The 20,504-nt window shown below is 36.7% G+C and overlaps 1 protein-coding gene across 6 annotated transcripts in view; it reads right to left on the reverse strand.

The window, feature by feature from the left end:
• Positions 1-20,504, reverse strand: part of TENM3 (teneurin transmembrane protein 3) — a 1,265,035-nt gene that overhangs the window by 324,914 nt on the left and 919,617 nt on the right. For all 6 annotated transcript variants that reach the window (XM_039388717.1, XM_039388716.1, XM_039388715.1 and 3 more), the window contains one exon: positions 283-585. In XM_039388717.1, the coding sequence (XP_039244651.1) occupies positions 283-514 (232 nt within the window). In that variant the 5' untranslated portion in view covers positions 515-585. The remainder of the gene's footprint in view (positions 1-282; positions 586-20,504) is intronic.

The raw sequence follows: 20,504 nt of genomic DNA on the forward strand, positions 1-20,504 counted from the left end.
TTTAAGGCCTGAACGCTTCACACTTGACTCTGCAATATTGTCACTGACCCATTGCCCAACACAGGCCATTTACTTCCTATGCATCTTATATTACTTATTTCAAAGATAGTACAAAATGCTTCCTCATATTTGTAAACATTTAGGGAGATAAAAGTGAAGTGTACAATGTGTGTAGAATATTACTAAAACCGATGAAACTGATATAATGGCATACTCTTCCTGCAGCAAGAATGCCTTGGAACTAATGAATTTACACACTTTGAATTAAAACATCTTGCCTACCTTGTCTGGTATACTCATCTGCTTCTCTGTGGACCAAATCTTTTACCCGGTTTCCGTACAGCAACCTAGAGGAATCATGATCAAAAGCTTTCAAGGTTTCACTGGAGCTGTAAGACTTCTGCGTGGGCACTCTGCACTCCTCATTTTCTGCAGAAGAATTTGTATAGCGCCGCTCCTTGTCCCGTCTGCTCTTTGTCAGGGAGCAATAAGGCCTACGTTCCTTCACATCCATACTTCATTCCTTCTCTGTGCACATCAGTCCAGCTTATTTGGAAGTCTTCTCTACATTCAGCTTACATTCACCTATAATAAAATTAGAAAGACAACCACTGATGTGTTACAATGATCTCTAATTGCTGTAATTGCTCCCTAACTGTCTGGAAGAGAAAAAAAGAAAGATCTGCTCAACGAGTGAGAAGCACTTCTGTGCGTATCTGCAAGACTTCCCAGAGTTCCATGCACAAGCTACCCTGATCTAAAGCATGAACAAAGAACTTCTTGTGAACAACTACACAATACTACTGAATTTTACACAACAGATTAGAAGATCAAAAGCAGACTGAGAACTTGGTGGGAAAAAAGTAGCTTTTCAGCTTTAGAAATGTGTTACTTGCCTGAATTTAATTGTATGTAAGCTGTTTTCTATTCTTCTGAGAAGAATGTACGTTTTAAGGACAAATCTGACTTCCTTCTCTGCTTGTCAGAAATTTGTGGGTTTAATGTTTGGTTTTTTATACTTCTTTTTATACTTTAAGACTTCTTTAACTTTACTGTAATTTCTAATCTATGAATATTGTTCTAATCAAAGAACATGAACACACGATTTCATAGGAAGCTACAAAAACATTTTAGGTGATGTTCAGGTAGGTTTCTCCAAGCCACTATGTTCTACATAAGTTGTGCTAGAAAGCAAGAAAATAATTGATTTGTAAACGACAGAAAAAGTTTTTCCTTCCCTCAAGTTTTTAAGGAATATTACAGTAAGAATCTTAGTTTTATGACTATTTATTTTTCTTTAATATTTCATTACAGTTAGTTTTCAAAACCAGACTTAACCCTTAACCAAAACATCTACATTTCTGACAGAAAGGAACAGTCTGTAAAATTTTGCTTTTCTTTTTTAAAGAGAAGTGCTAAAATAAAATAAAGAATATAATTTGTATCTTTAAACAGCTGACAAAACATATAAACGATTTTAATATTTTGCAACTGCACTTTTTAAACTGATACCTTGATATTTCTTGTTTAATACCTTAATATACTAGGGTTCTTTCTTCTGTCTCAGGAAGAACTTTCTCCTCAGTGCTTTCCTTAATTTCAAGTGCTTAACAGTAAAAAAAATAAAACTCAGAAAAGCTAAACTAAAAAAAATACACAACTGATTATTTTACAAGGTACTATCAGTCAAGTCCTTTGGGAGATGTAGAATTAAAATGACAGTTTACAGCACATACCACATAGCAACAGCAAACTCCATTTACACCCTTTTCAGCAAAAACGAGGTTGCTTTATATCTCTTTACTTATTTAAACATATAATATCAAACAAACTAATTAGCTGTCACTTAGAATATATTAGAGAATATTTAATCTACTACAGAACTATAATTCAAGCTTGTGAATGGCAGCTAGTCCTTTATCATTCTGTTTTGAAATTTTCCAAAAAAGCTTTTGCATTTCTTGACCTATGTAAATCTCAATTTAGACTAAAAAAAAGTAACAAAGACTTTCACTTAAGCTGCTATTCTTATTTTCTCTTCTATTTTTATTTTCAAATGTTAAATAGTTAAAATCAAATTTCTAAATGATCAGAAAAAACAAAGTATTATAGTAGAGCAATTTATTAAATTTATGACTGTTTAGACATCTGCATGCCCACAAAGCTCATCTTTTTAGGTATATGAAACACTCAGATTTTAAAATATTTGATTGACTAATGAATCTAAGTTCTTTCCATGTGAAAACAATATTCTAGGCATTTTATAAACTTTTCATTTTATTAACACTAGACTGAGTTGTAAATTTAAAAATAATTATTAAGAAATACACACAGGAATTCTTTTGCAGTGTAACGACTTTGTGGAAGCATATCTCTCCTTTTATCTAAGCCTTTCAAGACTTTAAAGGGCCACTAAATCCCAGCATCTCTAAATTGCACCATAGGAAAAATATGTATGCTATTCACATCCAAGAGGAAATAATTTTAATTTTTTTCCAAGTTTTCAAAATACTTTATAACGTTAAAAAAAAAACCACAACAAAACCCAAACCAATAAATCAAACTTTTTGCACAAAACTTTGTTACTACAGCAAGCTGAAATCCTCAAAGACTTAATCTTTGCTGTAGCATGGAGGAAGTACTGATCTGTTTCCCACAGAAGTCAACGAATACAATAAAATTTCAAAAAGCAGTTCTCTGAGTTATGTATTGCCTGTCCAGGCAAAGAATGAAAAGGTTAAAAAAACTCCAGCTCCACATTATGGAGACACTTCAGCAGTGATTAGCCTGCCACAATAATGAAGACTAGTGCATTTTTTTGTGGGCATTTTTGAAAAAAAAAAAAAAAAAATCTGTTAGGATTTAAGAACCTAATCTTTTTGAATCTGGCATTATACGAAACACCTATTTAATTTCAGTAAAGTTTAACTTTTAAGACTAATAGTATCTCTCAGCAAGTCTCAGGGAACAGTTAACATCTTCAGGCTCCTGTCTTTGAAATTACTTCCTCAGTGAACTACTGCACCTATCCAAAAGAAGGCAGAATAAAAGCTCTCTTAAAGATTTGTTTACAAATAAATGTTCTCTACAGTGATCAGACAACAAGCAGAAAGAGAGAGAGCACAAATATAGCTGCAGAACACAGAAACAAATATCTGTATTAATGTTTAAGACAGAAGTGACAAGTCAAACAAAAGAAGACCTGCAGATGGCCTTGTAAGATCTTAACTAGTCCCTTATGAATCATTGCCTTTTTTTTTTCTAGAAACACCCCTAACCCCCAAATAAGAGAACTATTTTCAAATATTGAGAAAACTATTTTAATTAAAAAATCCAAACTGTTAATTTACTGCATCTGTTCAGCTTCTTTTTTGTAAGGATCACTGTAGCTAAAATATTATCAAATTTTCCCACTGAAATCTTCAGATTTAAATGAACCACTGCTGCACAAAATTGAATACATTTTCTTTTTTTCTTCTTCTCTGCTTCCTATAATATAAAAGCAGTATCTTTTGGGGAGTTACCCAAATGCACAGCAACTGATTTGAAAAATCTGAAAAAACACTTGCCTTCATCTGCAAGGAATTTTTACCCATATGTCAATATTTATGGTCTATCAGATGGCTTCATTCCAACTAAATTAAGAAATTTTCATAGAGCAATATTTACAAAGCTATTGAACTACTAACTCACACACTCACAAAAGCACGTGAAAACAACCGTGCTATATAACGCTACGCGTTATATTGCAATGCTAACCTAAAATTTTCTGCTTAGACTGTAGAAAATTGAAAAAGATTTAACTGGTGAATGCCACTACTTCAAGTTTTGGTCTAATACTTTTCGAAGTATAAAAACTGAGGATGCTCATCTGTGTCACTGAGCATTGGGATCTCCCATGACCTTTTCAGTGATCTCTCCAATGTTACAGGCTCCCGGCTGAATTACACAGGAGGGTGTACGCTAATCACCAGACTGACATGTCAGCTCTTATATAGTCATGCTCATCCCATTTCTTTACATAGCTTAGCTGATTGCAGACTCACACTGTACTTTCTCAGTGTCACTCCAAATTTTAAAAACAGTTCGAAACCATAAAGAAGAAATGCCCATTTTAAAATTAATACTTAAATATTTCTTTCAAACTAATTTAGAAGAGAAGCAGAAGAACCAGAGAAGCAATTCTTGTCATGACCAGATCAATGGGACCAGAGAGCTCATTGCCTTATGTGTCAGGATACGTTGCAGACCTCTGACATCATTAGCACATTTAGAACAATATTTAATTACCAAGTCAGATAAGTGACAGACAATAATTAAAACAAATACATTATCAAAATTCTTTCTTTTACTTTAAGTGTTGTAGAGACACCAAGTGCAAACACCAAAACCGAGCACAAGGCATATTCACACACAAATGTGGAAGCTAACATGGGAGCTTCAACGACTGAAGTCTCAGATACAAAGCTGACTGATGCCCATTAGAAGTTTTACATGTCATTTAAAATTCCCCAAAACAGCCTTTCATCAGTTCCTCTTAATCACCTATTGCAACATGAAATAAGGTCAATGTAGTAAAAAGAAAAAAAACCCTCCAAAATACAGTTACTTACCTTTTTTACAGTAAAAAAGACTCAACATTAAAGTTCTACACTGCAATATAGAAAAGTACAACAGACATAAAGCATAGTATGTATTTTAATTGCCAAGATGTAAAAGAGGCATTAGGGTCATGCTACAGTGTTATCCAAAACAACCAGGTACAACTTTAGCATGCCTGTAGGACCTTTAAAGTGTTATGGAAAATTATTGCATTTCATTCAGCAGCTTCAATTCTGAGTACCTCAAGGGGTTATTACAGTTTAGCCAAAAGGATGGCAATCATGTCTAACCTACACAGTGCTCCCTCCCCATCTCTCACTCAGAGACCCTTCTCCCAGCACTAAATCTGATTCAATGAACACCAAGGTACCTGACTAAGAAGTCTAAACATACCTCAATATTTTATGTCCTTTGATATCTAAAAATCTACACAGGCATGAAATAGTAAAGAGGTAAGAAATAAAATGTTTGTTACCAAAATGAAGAGATAATTGTATAGAAAATATTATGTCACTGCTTGGGTTGATTTATGGATCTACTATAGTGTGTTTTATAGTCCCTTTCAATGTCTATCTCCATTTTAGACATCTCAAAACACACAAAACAAAATTGGAATTAGTTCTGAGAATAATGAGCATCATTAATATATGCAAGGCTGGAACAGAAAATATTTAAAAAATGGGAAGATAAAACTTGTATATTTCTTTATTACAGAGGAACAGAGTTTGAAATACTGTTATTAGGAAGGCCAAACAACATCTCTCTTAGCCTCACAAGGAGAAGCAGCAGTAAGGCAAGCAGCGTGCTCTTTGGAGCAGAGCCCTTCTTTGCTCCCTGAGGCCAGCAAAACAGAGCCAGGGAAGGAACTTAAATATTACACATCACAAATTTCCCTCCTAACACCTAAATTTAAAAATTTAGGCATTCCGAAGAATCATAGTATTCCCAGATGCAAAGGCCTTCATTATTATTGAATTACTATTATGTTTGTTATTAATTATCATTATTACAAATTAAGAATGATCACTCTTTTTACACTGACCCCTTAGCACAAGCACAGTCTCAACACTGGCTTAGATGGGGACCAAATCTCCTTTTGTGATACACTAATGTATAAACACAGGTAGTACAAGAACCTACATAAACACAGGTAGTACAAGAACCCTAAGATTTTGGGGAGAAGAAGCAGGCTTGAACTTTTGTCTGGAATAAGAGCAGAGGAGGATTTTACAGGCTGTGAGTCAAGACAGTGCCTATTCTCAGCATTGACAACGGTTGCTGAAAATAGCATCTGAGTAGTGCTGTTCAATTGACACATGACTGCAAATGCCATTATTTTAATGTAATAATAATTTCATTTGAATCTGTAATTATTTACAGATTAAACTAATGTAAATATTGCATTAGTTACAAATTGCATTAGGTATAGTACTTGGATGCCTCTTAATAGCAAAAAAAAAAAAGCAAATTCAACTGATACGTGCAAACAAGTAGATTAAAAAGCCAAAGTGCAATATGCAAAAATTAAGAAAATCTTCTGTCCACAAAAAACCTTCACAATTCACACAACTAATCACCCATAAAACCTATTACAAACAAATACTAAGAAAAACTCAGAAAGCATAAAAGAGTGATGAAATTTCCACTTCAATGGCTGATAAAGTGAGATATGTCAGAAATCAACTGAGCTGGAAAAATGACACTTTGAAGAGGTGCTTAGGATGATCTGTAGCCATGGTATGCCATTAGTCAAACTGATGACTCTTAATACATGGACATTTCAGGTCATCATATCTAGAAACTCACTTCTTAATATAAAAAGTCTGTCTTCCAGCACAGACACTAGAGAGGATGCATCCCAAGTCAGCCTTCTTAAGGGGGATTGGGAAACAGATGGCCTGTCAGACAGGCAGTTTACAAACTCCTTAAGTCACTAAATAACCCTACATTTTAGAATCAGATTAAAAACAAACAAACAAAAAACCCAAACAGAAAACCACAAGAATAATAAGGAAGATCAGTAAAAATGTTTTGTATTTTTCTGCATGTCAGGGGAACAGAACACTCATATCTACCATCACTACAGGATGTAATGTTAATATAAAAGTTACTTTACATAGTCTATCTAAAAATCTTAACTACATTAGAGACAGGATAAACAACAAATAAATGTACTCTATGTTCATTACAAAAGTTTCTTGCAATAAGAGTCAGGAAAATCATCAAGATAAAGAGTTCTGCAGGATCCTGGTTAGTCATAGAGGTTGATGTTCGTATAACAATTTCGCTGCCATTACTTAAAATTGAAATCCTTGAGCGTGGGGGGGAGGGGAAAGAACATGTATTATCATGCTTTCCCTCATATAAGCAGAAAGAGATAATGCACCCTCTGTAATGATGGGAATCAAGGGAGTACTTCTCTGGATGGCATTTTCCTGTAAGGGAACCAAGACCATCCAGCAGCATTTGAGACAGAGCTATAGCTATTTCTGTGCCCTGGAAGCCCTCCCACAGCAAGGTTACAAACCTCCTGAAGAGAAAACTGGAACTAACCCTGAGTTGGCCATGCACACACACAGCCCAGGGCTGTGCTGCCTATTAAGTCACCAAGGAAGCCCTGCAGAAAAACCATTAACTTGCAAGAAGGAAGGACTGAGACACTGGACCAACTGCTCCGTAAAATAGAACAGCCTCTTCAGAGGAACTTGGTATAGGGTTAAACTGACAATTTCTCTTCCTCCATTGGAGGAACCGTTTGTAGGAACTGTCATGAACTCTGATCTTAAGTGGAAGTGTCTGCCTCTAATTTGGGGGATTTGTGCAAGATGTGTTTTAATTCAAAGGGCTGAGAGAGTTAAGTGATAAAGAGAATATGAAGAACGAAAGAATGTAATAATGTGGTGTGCTCCTGTAGAAAGAATGAGAATGAGAATATGTGATGAAAAGACGGAGAGGCAAAGGAAGTTAAGAGAGCAGAAGTGCTGCAGGATAAAGAAAAAAATGAATAACAAAAGCTCAGGACAGAAGGTGGAGGGAGATAGAATCAGTAGCACTCATTATAGCAACACTTATTAAGACCAAAAAGGGAGTAGAGGATGAGAACAAAGAAAACTTTAGAAGGGGGAAACTTTGTGACTCATTTATTTCAGAGAAAAGTAATAAACTCGGAGAGAGTCAGCACCGGGTAATTCATTACTCAGCAGCAACTAAAAAGGCCTAAATACTTCCCTCTACTCATTTAAACTTGAAATTCATCCTTTATGACATCATCTCCTTCTGTTCCCATCTCGTACACATTATTTCTCCCTCACCATGTTCTTACTCAACCCATCTTAACGGTCTTCTCATTTATGCGAGTGTAATTCCTTCTTAAATGGTGTCTCCCAAATTTACTTTTGCACCTTCTGAGTTCTTCCACATAGTCCTCTTTTGTTGTGGAACAAAGCCACAGAAATCTAGGGATTTTTAAAACAAGTGTGATGGAGAATCTGACACAAGAACAACATATAGCAAGCCATGAACATCAGCAAAGGTGCTACAGTCCCCAAGTCCCCAAGCATGCACAGCACAATTGTTTCTGCATTTCTGTTTGGCGAACAAAGCTCTCAGTATGTCAGCTTCACCATCTGAACAAGCTGTCGATCATTCAACTCCCCCTTCCACAACTCAGAGTTAATTTCAATCTGACAGTAGTGAGGTTTCAGAAACAATACATCTCTCAAGTCACTATAAGGGAAATGAAATATATTGCATGTGACATGCAAGAGCTGGGCATACAGTCACAACGCTGAGCTGAAAGTACTATTGTAAAAGTGTCTGGAAAGGAAAGGAGGACATGAGGAAACTGCAACAAGAATGTCATTGAGGACACATGGGAGAGGGAATTAAAAAATAGCTAAGGGTACGTGCTGAAGCTATTGCTGTGGTGGCATGGCATAGGAGATATGCAGCATCAGCCTTAGTTTTCAAGTACAGATTCTCATAGTGAAAACTGAAATTCCACATGAAGAGGAGACATTCACAAGATTTTTCTTTTCATCATGATCTGATAGGTAACCAGATTTTTCAGTCCGAGTCACACTATAATTAGAATCCTGTTGCAGCCTGGAGAATTATTTAGTGACTCATCTTAATAAAGAGTGACTAGGAAGATTTATAAAGCATGCTGCCAATTTTTTTAATGCTCAAGAACTCTGTTTTGTTCAAACTTATCCCCTTGCACCTCATGACTTTCTCAAAACAGCAACAAATCAAAACCCCGCAGATACAAAGAAGAAAAGTCCCAAATATGGAAAATCCCCACAGAAACACAAGTAGTCTATATTCATACTGTCACAACATTCATTTACTGCTCCTAACACAGTAGTGTGAAAAATTACTAGCTAATGCCTACATAACATGTAGTAAAGCACAGTTTAGCTTGATTATGTTTACATTAGCAATACCTTCTACTGTATTTAACTCTCCCATCTATTCAGACTGTATCAGCTGTCATGTGTTCTATTATTTCCCAGGTTCCTGCTTCCCTCTCTGCACAAGCTGTGTCCTCTTGTCACAACCTCTAATTGTCTCTTCTTCACCACGATCCTACGAGCGGACAGTAGAGGCTGGAGGTTGTTTGCCCTGCTGGATCACTTCCTTTCTGCAATCCCTGTTCTAACTCTCTTTTAGACCACGCCTTTCATTGCATCAGATTTTTAGCCTTACCTTAAAGGTCATACAAAACCTTTTTGTCCTGTAATCACCCCATTCCGTTCTTACCTCCCAGGTTTTGTCTCCAATTTCAACAGAACTAAGACTTTGATTAGGGGAAACAAAAGAATAACGCATTTTTAAAGTAAATTCTTTGGCTAACTATGTGAGACGCAAAATTTCCCACAGTAATTAGCAACTGTGTTCAAAGGACTGTGTTTCCCTCTGAAAGTGTCTACACAGCCTACTCTGGCATGGTCCTACATGACTACCAACCAAGATCCTCTCTGGTAACAGTACTTAAAGAACAATTAACTTTTAATAATTCAAAATCTCCTTCAGGAAGCTGGGGAACTAGGACAAAGAACTACCTCCTGCTGACCTCCTCTTCCACTGGTGTGTGTTACCTGTAGTTAAGGTACCTGGCTGTGCTTCCACATGCCACCAAATTTTGACCATGAGGATGCAGCTGACCTGCTGCTGGCAGAATCCAGTGACAGCACCTGGCCCACTGCACTCACATCTCAGAGAAACCAGTCTCAATTTGAAAAAATGCTTTATTGACAAGTGATCCCAGTTTTGCAAAATAAGCACAAGCTTCTACAGTAAGTACTGAGCAGCTTAACATTATGCTTTTAGGGGAAAGGGAAGTTGCTTCTTTAAATCCTTTAAACTACCACTTAATATAATACTAGGAATTTCTTAGTACAATAATTGATTAAAAATCCTTCTAATTCAGGAACAGATCTGAAGGTGACCTTTAAAGGATGGGCAATTTCCATCCTTTAAAAATCTCTTAATAACATAAATGAAAATCTGGTCTCTAAACACATGGACAATTAACTATAACTGAATAATAAAAATATTTCACAATTACCAACTAAATCCTTTTAGATCCAATAAGAGTTTGTAGAGAAGTTCCACAGTTCAGTTACACCAGAACTAAACAATTTGTAATTGTATTTCTTACCAAGTAAGTTTAGCAAGCACAGGTGCAAGACTGAAAGCCAGGAACACTGCAGGCTTCCACCCATTTACGGGACATGGAAAACACAAGCAGAACAATGAAGAGAATCTTTCCCATAGCGACAGTCAAAATGCCTCAGACAAGTCCATATGGACTATATGGATGGATGAGCAGCCATTTTAATTTCCATCCCGTTTCAAGTATTTCTAATTCTTTTTTAATATGAAAACTATATTAATTTAATTAATTAATTAATTAATTAATTAATATTTAATATGAAACTATTAGTGATTTTCCTATTGTATATTGAAGGACACAAATCTCATTGCAGTATAGGTACTTCCAAGCATTAACTTTTTGCCAAATTGTCTAGGAAACAGAAAGAGAGCATGGGATGCATGAAGAGGCAGGATCTACACAATGGAGTAGAGGGGCTCATGCCCCTCCTAAAGTGAAGAACACTATAGCATAGTAGTAATCCCAAGTTAAAGTTCTTTCCACTACATTATCTATGCTTAGAAACATTTAACTTTCAGAAAAAAATTGATAATTTTCTCCTACTCCTGAGGGGTGGTCCAGGACTGAAGAAATGCAGGCATTAGAAAAAGGAAAAAACACCTAACACCTGTACTTGAACTTGGTGGCATCAAAATCTTGACTCTGTATTTGCACAGCTGAACAACATGCGTCAAAAAGCACAGTACTGAGAAATCCAGTCTGTACTGAAAAGTTCTGCCAGCACAGTTGAATTTACTAGAAGTCATAGCTTAAGCTAGCAAAATTTATTGTGCAGATGCAGTGATGCTGACAGAAGAGTGCACTTTTAAAACCACTGATGTAGATAAGCTCTGAGACTGGAGCCGTTCTGATTAATATCATAGGCTCTTAACGCATCCAGGTGAAAGGATGAGCACAGGCAGCAGGGTGAATGAAGGGGTTCAGAGTGCTCAGCTATCATTTCTGGACACACTCATCTTCTGGAGAGGTTTCATTCAGCTGAGAACAATGAATGTGCTACTGCACACCTCCAATTCATACACAGATTGCCTCATACAGCTCGTACTGCCTCATACACAGCTGCACAAAGCCATTGGGTAGGATCAGTAATACAAGGTTTTGTCTGTAAGTTAATCAAGGTTTCCAAGAAGCAGGTGTCGGAAAGAAAAAGATTTAACATAGGTTATTTGCTGGTATTGGGGGAGTTTATATCTCATATGGGGGAACAGGAGAGACAAAGGAAATCTTAGTATATCTTTATATCTTTTAAGATCTCTGTATAACTTAAGTATATGTAATCAAAGAATCCTGACACATACTCAGCAAGCAGTGCAAACACAGAAAAAACACTAAACAAACCCACAAACACCAAGTACAGCTATAACAAAGAGGGACTTGCATAAAGAGTTTGAAGTATACTGATGGAGAGCAAAGCAGGTAAAAGAGATTGGAAAGGCGAAGAGACATTTTATAGCTCTGTGGAATGACTAGACACATAACCATCAGATCTTAATCCATGTACAGCTCTTGTTTCGTTAATGCTTAAAAAGCTTAATTGAACACTGCAAAGCTAGTGAACTGTGAATGTGAACATATATGAACACAAAAAAATAAATTTTTATATATACAAATAGAAACCACTCACAAAAGACATGCCATGGGGAAAGTATTATTAGAAGTATACTTCTCTTAAATATAAAGTAAAACCCACTATGTAACTAAGCTAAGTCAAATCAGCTTGGGAAATGCATGTAACTAATCTGACTCCCCTACACCTTCAGCAATTGTATATTCCAAACCATCTAGATGCTGATAATTTGTCTCTTCACAAAATTATGGTAAAAGTGACCAAACCAAGACAACCAGAGAGCATTGGAGGAAGAGGCAAGGCAGGAATGTTCTTATAACTATATAAGTTGAGTTTTTAAATAGTCTCTCTTCCATCTCCCCTGAAGAATAAGCTTTTAAATTTAGCTTGCAAAGCAATTAGTCAAATGTGCAAAGTACTATTGTGAACTTTGAAGCTAGAAAAACATAAGACTGTAATTGCTTCCAAATTTCTTTTATCTATTTATTCAACTAAAATGAAATTTATTACAGAAACAAAACCAGCACCACTAAAAATAGCAAAATATGGCTACTATATTTCCTAACCTGTTATTCCCTCAGGGCTATGTTCCAGTGTACCTGAGGGAGAAATTAGTAGCTTTTGGCACAGGTGCCAGATTTATCAGGAGCTGCTGCCCAAGAAATACTGCCTATCAGCAAGTCAAAAACATTGCTGTGAGGCTGCATCTTCCACCTCCTATTTAAGCATTTATTTACCTTTCACAAAAGCATATTATCAACAACAAAACCACTATGGGCTGGTACACGACACTGATTTAAGGGCACTGACTGTCCTGCAGAATTGTTGAATTAGAGATTGTGTCACAGTGACTCAGTAACAGCTACAATATAAGGAACTAATGAAGTAGTACCTTACCTTACCTCACCACGCTCAGTCAGTCCTGAACACTTGCACATACCACTTCAGTCTGTGCCGTGCTTGTGATAGGACACAATACAGCTTCCTTCGAAAGCAATCTGTCAGTCTCAATTTCTGAATCGAACTGAATTTCTGAAACCCTTATCCATAAATCATGAAGCACCTTGGCTTCCTCAAAAGAGACATAGTTCAGAGTCGCAAAGTACTGTTTGCAAGAATCTTGGTGATAAAATTCTATAGTCTGGGTTTTCATGCAACTACAGGAAAAAAAACTACAGGGAGTCTTTTCAGGGAGTCTGTGTTCTCACTATCAACTGAAGAGGAAGCAAACTGGATTTGGCAGATGCTTACCAGAAATTAAGCTTACAATTTACTTAAAATAAATTTAAAAAATCAAATAGAACACTTTTCCGTGTTTTTTCAAAAAGCAAGATGAAGAGCAATAGCAACTGTAAGAGAGATCCCTTCCCTCCTCTCCCCCTTGCAGGTGCCCTCATTTAAATACTCATCCAAGAGGACTAACTCTGTGCTCCAGTGCTCCACAACTGAATGGGCTTGAGTACCCCCAGGATCATCCCACATCTCTCCCGCTGAAGCTGGGCCTTGGTGCAGCACACAGGAGGGTCATGAGGCAGGGGGAGCAACAAGGAGTCTGATAGGGTTCGGAGAAAGCAGGCAGCACAGTGTTAGCTTATTGCTTGTATCATCTTTGTTTTACCACTAAAGAAAAAAAAATGGATCTTTTTATCCAGATTTAAATAAGAAGTTTCTGACCTGCAGCTATGACTTCAGTCTGGTTTTGAGTGCATTTGGTAGTATTGGCCGACACAGTTCCCTCAGACAGAAAATAAAAGCCAGATGCACATGATTTCAGAAAGCTTTAATCTAATTGTATACGAAGTAGCCTAATAAATACAATTCTTGCCAATGCTGGTGAAAGGCCAGAGGCTTTACAATGACTGGTCAGCACAGGGTCTCGACAGTGCCTGAGCTTCTCTTGACCCGAGCTGGTTTTAACAGCTGCCAGGTGGTCGAGCAATTATTGCCTGGCCTGAACCTGAAAATACAGAGGGAATGTCTGACACCCTGTGGTAATCACTGGGTAACAAGGAGAACCCTTTGTGTCACCTGAGGCTGGGGAAGTCTTTGGAGCAACCCTCAAAACCCAGGCTGGGAACTGATGTGAACAGAGCAGGCTACAATAAAGCACATACAAATAGCCCCAAGTGGACCATGATCAAGATGCCAGACCCATCATGAACACTCCGTGGTGGAGGGCAGGGAATGCCGGTGACCTCATGGAAACAACCTCCCCCTCACCATTTCATTTCTACCCTCACAACCCAGAGGAACAATTAACATAAAAAATGGCAGGCACTTGGAAGTTCCATTTAAAAATCTTAAGTTATTATTAAAGATGCTTTTCTCCATTCCATGGACTATTAGATTGTTAAAACATTAACTGGACTACTAGAAAACATCTGTTCTTTACCTATGGCATGTGTCCTTTTAAGTTGATTCTGAATTGATCAACAAAGTCCACCTTCTCATCCATGAGGAACCGTTTTTAAAAGCAAAGAAGAACTGTAAAAGCTTTGGAAGATTTTAAAAAACATGTTTTCCTGAGAGCTGTAGACTAACTCTCCAGTCACTTTCTGCTGCTTTTCCCTTACTCTCTGCATATGCAAAACCTTTGTCTTTAGTAATATGCAGTAGAGAGTAATGATGATAATGGATGCTGCCACACAAGCTCTCATTTGGGCAATAGCATCTGACTGATGATTGTTTGTCATTGGACACTAATGACATGTTAAACCATGGCATAATTATTACACTCTGCATCCAACTGCCTGCTTTCCAGATTCATAATAATAAGCATCAATATACTTCAGAATTTAAAAAGGAGAAGAAACTTTAAAGAATATAGTATTAAATTTGATCTACTGGAACAGAAGAACTTTAACCACTGTATCATTAGAAGCTAACTGCTTCGAGGAAACTATAAACAGTCTGTATTTTAAGCAGGGAAAACTATGCATGACATCAAGAAAAGCCTTACCTTCCACCAAATATCAGTTTGGAGTACCTTTTGCTACTATGGGAATTGTTTTATTCATTTAGATGGATAGGTAATTTATATATCTAATAATTATAGTATGGGTTAAAAGATCTGCTTTTTAACACTGTAACTGACTCCTGGAGATTACTCAGTGAAACAGCAAACCCTTTTCACAGAGCTTCTTTGTTCCATTACTGCATAAGACCTGTGACTAATATTAATGTTTATTTCAACACAGATCCTTACAAAAATAAGAAGAAAATATTCTCTTTCTTGATTCTTTGGAAGAAATTGCCCTTGCTCCCACAGATCTTAAATACTCATATTCCCAGAGACTGTTTTGTGAAATGAATCCCTTGATGAGCTTCAGAATCAGGCATTTTACAAAAAACCCAGCCCGTCTCAATACCCTGCTGCTGCCACCGTTGCTAACGATTACAAGCTTCCAGTACTGTGAATAATTCAGAAACTCATCTGTTCCTTTCAGTGTAAAGACAATGTTGAGAGAAAAAGGTCACTTTTTTTCCTTTTCCAACTGACTTTTCTATCCCAGCGCTGGTCCGATCGCATGATACACCTAGTGTTTGACATGCATCCCCTGACAGCTTCTTAGCAGCAGTTAGTCTGTTTAGCTTAGACTCCAGAAATAATAGGAGCACAAAGGAATGACAGGTTTCAGTGGTTACACACCCAGTACCAGGACTCACATTCGCTGTAGCTATTTCAGATACTTGATGTATAGTCCTATGTTAAATTATAAAATAGACAGATGCTAGCATACGTATTGTAACTGGGCAATCTGGTAGTGATGCACAGAAACAGTGGTACTTGAAAAACATTTCTTAAACACAAGTATGAGCACTATAATCACCTGTTTCCCAAAGACTAACACTTGAGAACACACCGCTCCAAGCCTTTTTGACAATTCTGTAAATTCAATGCCACTTCCTCTTTAATCTTGTGATTAACAAGTGCACTAGAAGGCTGTCAATATATACACATACAATATGCAGTTTTATTTGAAAATGGTATCTGTCAGAGCAAAACAGACTCATGCAATATAGTGTTTCAGGGATTAATTACTGTTTACTTGAGTCTTCTCCTCCCTTCACTTAAATTATAACCATTTTTTTGCCAAGAAATCTTATTTTAAATGCATATGCAAAGGATTTGTATTATAGTGAATGCTTCATCTTCCAAAAAAGATGATGAGTTAAAACTTTAACTTGACACTGTAGTGAACTCTAACATGCACCCAACTGAAGGCTGCTGCACTGACCCACAGGTTTGTGTTTAACCATGAGGAAAGCTAGAGTATTCTTTGATACTAAAAAAAAAATCCAAGTTAATACAGCAGAGCATAGCACCTAAGTATTCTTACCCATCTAATTCTTTTCTTCCTCTGGCTGAAATTAACTAAATGATCAAGGAAGATGACCACCTAATGGCAAATGAAAGAATACGATGCTTTCCCTCTCAAATAAAAGTAAAATCTGTAAAAAAACCCCAAACCCCCTCTCCAGGGAACAAACTAAACCCCTCCACAATCCCTAATGTTCAAGTAAGGTCTAACAGGTTATGGTTTGTAACCTGACATCTTTTCCCCATTTCCTTCTTTCTCACCAAATAGCTTTAGATATATCACAATGTCAAATTTGGTCTCCCTGGTTTTGCTGAAGGACTTTTCAATGTCTTCATTATTGAGATCAATGAACTCCTCTCTCAGGCTTCAGCAGAAAGAAGAGCAGCACTCTATCCTGAAGAGGGTAACCTTTCTCCCAAGTGTCCTTCACTCACGACCACTCAATTTCACAAAAATTAAAAAAACAACCAATCAACAAAAAACCAACAGGGATGCTGCCTGTGTATTTGACAGACAGGAAGAAACTGTGGGTTGTTAGGCTACTCTCCTACCAATTAACAGAGCAGCTACTGCACTTACAAATGGGAGTAATATGAGCTGCTGTCCACGAGAGGCAACTGCAGGTTCTCCTTAGGCAAACAACTTGTAGAATCATAGAATCATTTAGGTTCAAGAAAACTTCTAAGATCACCAAGTCCAACTGTGTGAACCTACTGCCAAGTCCATCACAAAAACTCGTCCTTAAAGTGCAACATCTACAAGTCTTTTAAACATCTCCAGGGATGGAGACTTAACCACTTTCCTGAGCAGTCTGCTTCAGTTCTTGACAACCTTTTTGGTGTAGAAATTTGTCATAATATCCAATCTAAACACTCCCTCCCCCCAGCACCACTTGAGACTCAAGGCTGCTCCTTCTCATCTTAAATGAATACTGAAGTCTTAGAAACCAGCCTGACTCTTCAGGACAAAATAACCCCTCCCTTCCCAAAAATGCCATGATAGAGCAAGACAACCAGCACACAGGAGATATACCTAGAAATTTATACTGTAGGTTCAGCAAATTACTGTAGCTATTTAGCTTTTATAAACAAGGGACAAAAAAGCATAAGGTAAGGTCAATATAGACTACATTCAACTGATCAACAGGCACAGTAACTCCCACTTCGACCAAGACTTTTAACTAAGAAATTGAAATAACTCTTATCCCACTGTTTTGTCTCAAGCCAATAACAACCAGTAACATCACTGTGCTCTGTAAAATTGGTGATTTTCCATGTTGGAAAGAGTAAAATGTTTCAGTTTCTTACACTTCTACTGGTGAAGAGTGAAAGAAAACTGAGCAGCAGAGCAAAAGAGACATTTCATTCAATCTAATTAATTCAAATAAATTTGTACCAGCAGGTTTCACTGTCCATTTCAGAACCCTGTCCTCTGGGCTGCTGAGATGGACACCAGTGCTCATGAACATGAAATTTTTTGCTGGATTTGCTTACCACCGATAATCTTCATGGCACACCATGAAGAAAAAGGAAGGCAAAAAAAATGGAGAGCTAAGAATTTGTCTTCAGCCGTAAACAAGGAATTGGTTTAAAGACTACTAGGAACAACTTGTTTATTGTATTATACGCCTCAAAACAATCGCTGATGCAAATTATACTAAGAAAAAAGAATTCAATATTTCTAATTTGTTGTTAAAACACAGCCAGTGCATACAACAGAAACATTAATGTTAGGCACTATCAATTTTGATACAGTTTGTAGTTTTTATATTCAAACTATTGCATGAAAGAAATATCTAGAAAATATACACAAGTGTCAGAATGAATCAAACCCATTAAAGCATCTCAGTTCAAGGTTCTTTCCTAAATTTTGAATTAACATGAAAACACTGATGAATGATGGAAAACACCTACATGAAAGATTTGCATTGGTACTTGCTTTAAAGTTTGTATGTTCAGTGAATGCATTATCAACATGAAATCTTAAAAAGATACTTGTATTTGTTATTTATGAGATTCCCATTGTCTCCTCCTAATATGTTCAAACTGCGAATTGCTTGTCTCTTTCAACTAAGATCATTAAGCATTACTGGTAGCAGTAAAAAAGCCTGTTCATTATTTTTTATTGGAGGGTGGAGAAGGGAGGAAGAGGGCACTATGGTCCAGGCTCAGAGGAAAACAGGCATTAAATAAAAATGATAACAAATGGATTTTTTGGAGTGTGTACACAGCCATATGCCGCTAAACCTGCTAATACTTACATATATGCTTAATCTTACTACTTTGCAGAGTCGGATGCCTGGAACAAAATCACACACGCAGTTTTCAAGGTTGCACACATGTATAAATATCACTGTGAAAAATTTGTCTTGCTTGTCAAATAATTTGCATTCCAGCATTCCAGTTTTAAATAAGCTTTGACAACTCTCCTTAGAGCGATTAGTCAGAATTTAGAATTTGTGATGAGTATTAAGAAAAGCATTGTTTGTAACATAGTGTATGGATGCTATCTATAATTACCATAGCTGTTTCTTTCATGGCTATTTAATTGCCTACCATAATAATTTACAATCCATATGCAGCTGTGCATTCTGTACAAAAAAGTCTTGAACTGGATTGTATAAAAATGTCCAAAACCCCTAATATTTTCATATCTGGCTGTTCAGGTTCATATGGTGCCTCTCAAGAGTCTTCCAAATATGCTTTCACATGACAACAAAGCAAACCTAATAGACAACACAGATTAAGATTTATTGCAAATGTTCCTTTTTTTTAGAAGTTACATTACAAACTACATAAAGAACACATAATAGCAAGCTTACTTAGTGTAAAAAATACTTGTCAGTGAAGCTCCACTGGTGCATAGTGCTTTGAAACCTGTGTTTCAAACAGAGAAAACAAGCACAAATCACAACCTTCACTAAAAGATACAATGTGTAAAGTATGGCTTGAAGCACTCTCTTGGGAAAGGTAAACAATTTAAATATATAAAAATTTAGGTTTATGTGCCAAAATAAGCCTGTCTCTTCCAGTCTTGGAATCTTTGCCAATTTATACACCTTCTGCACTGATTTTTCTTCCAGCAGGAGCCGCCAGCAGCAGCTGCTGGAGGAAGCAAAGGGTTTCCCTCCCTTCCTCTATAGCAGGTCAAGGTTTGCTACAACCCAAACCCACCAAAAACAAGCTTACAGCAAAGGGGCTGCAAGCATTCTCTCTTCCTATACCTCTTCCCACACCATGTACTCTTCTGGTTTCACTGCTAACCACCGAATTTAACTCAGGTAAGGGGGATAAAGATTTCAGGCATAAATTACAGGCATAGAACCCAATGGATTTGTTAAGAAGGTGTCTTTCATTTAAGGGCTGCTGAATTCAATATCCCTCACTACTTGTCATATAAAGCTTGCTAATTTACAAAAACATATACCTTTGCATTAGTGGTTTCCAAACTTTCCCTGCAAGGCAAATGATCTGAATCATCCCATTTTATCATAATCTGAAAAGATTAACACCCTGAGTATAGCTACCATGTGTCATACTGGGGGTAAAAGGTGACTTTTAAGGTTTTCTACTGGCTTGTTGAAAATAGAGTTGAAGACAAGACCAGCTACCTGGCCCTGAGTATTTTTGGTAAATGAAAAAATGTAAAAATTTTTTCCTTCAATCAAAATGTTGTGATCAACAACAAATATTTTACAATGTTTATCTTAGACGATCTTCTAAGATTATATTACGTTAGGAAAATCTACTTCATACACACAGAAAGACTCCTTAAAAAAAAAAGGGATGAAAAACAGGAACAGTAAGATAATTGCAAGAGGGCACAGGATTTTTTTCATCCCTAGTTTTACAGATGTTGTCTTCTAACTCCTCCAAACTGAAAACTATTTCAGAATATTAGGGAGTCATAAGAATATAAATGCAATAAAACAACAAGCATAAGAGACCAACTAGCAGGAAAGTCTGAATTCACCCCGTGGAAGAACTTTTTTTTTCATTGACCCGACAATTTGATAACATTTGAAAACAATGCCCTGGAGACATCTGTCAGACAGCTGCATCGGAGACAAAAGGTTCAGGTCTTAAACTTCAAAGCAGCTCTGTAACTTCTTGAATTACAATAATCAAATTCAGATTTTTGAAGAGTAGTTGTCAAGAAATGGTAAAGGTATGAATGGTTAATTAATGCTAAAGAAATTGTTTGTTTATCTACACATGCACACAAGATATACATATAATATACCATTGATTCAGTCAAGAATACTCTACTGTTTTTACAGCTCTCTTAGATCTTTCAAGTTTCTAGAAGAAATTTTTTTTACAGAAGTAAAACGAGA

Source organism: Pipra filicauda, unplaced genomic scaffold (assembly GCF_003945595.2).
Source record: "Pipra filicauda isolate LSUMZ 115617 unplaced genomic scaffold, ASM394559v2 scaffold67_size6003252_pilon, whole genome shotgun sequence".
NCBI classification, from domain to species: Eukaryota; Metazoa; Chordata; class Aves; order Passeriformes; family Pipridae; genus Pipra; species Pipra filicauda.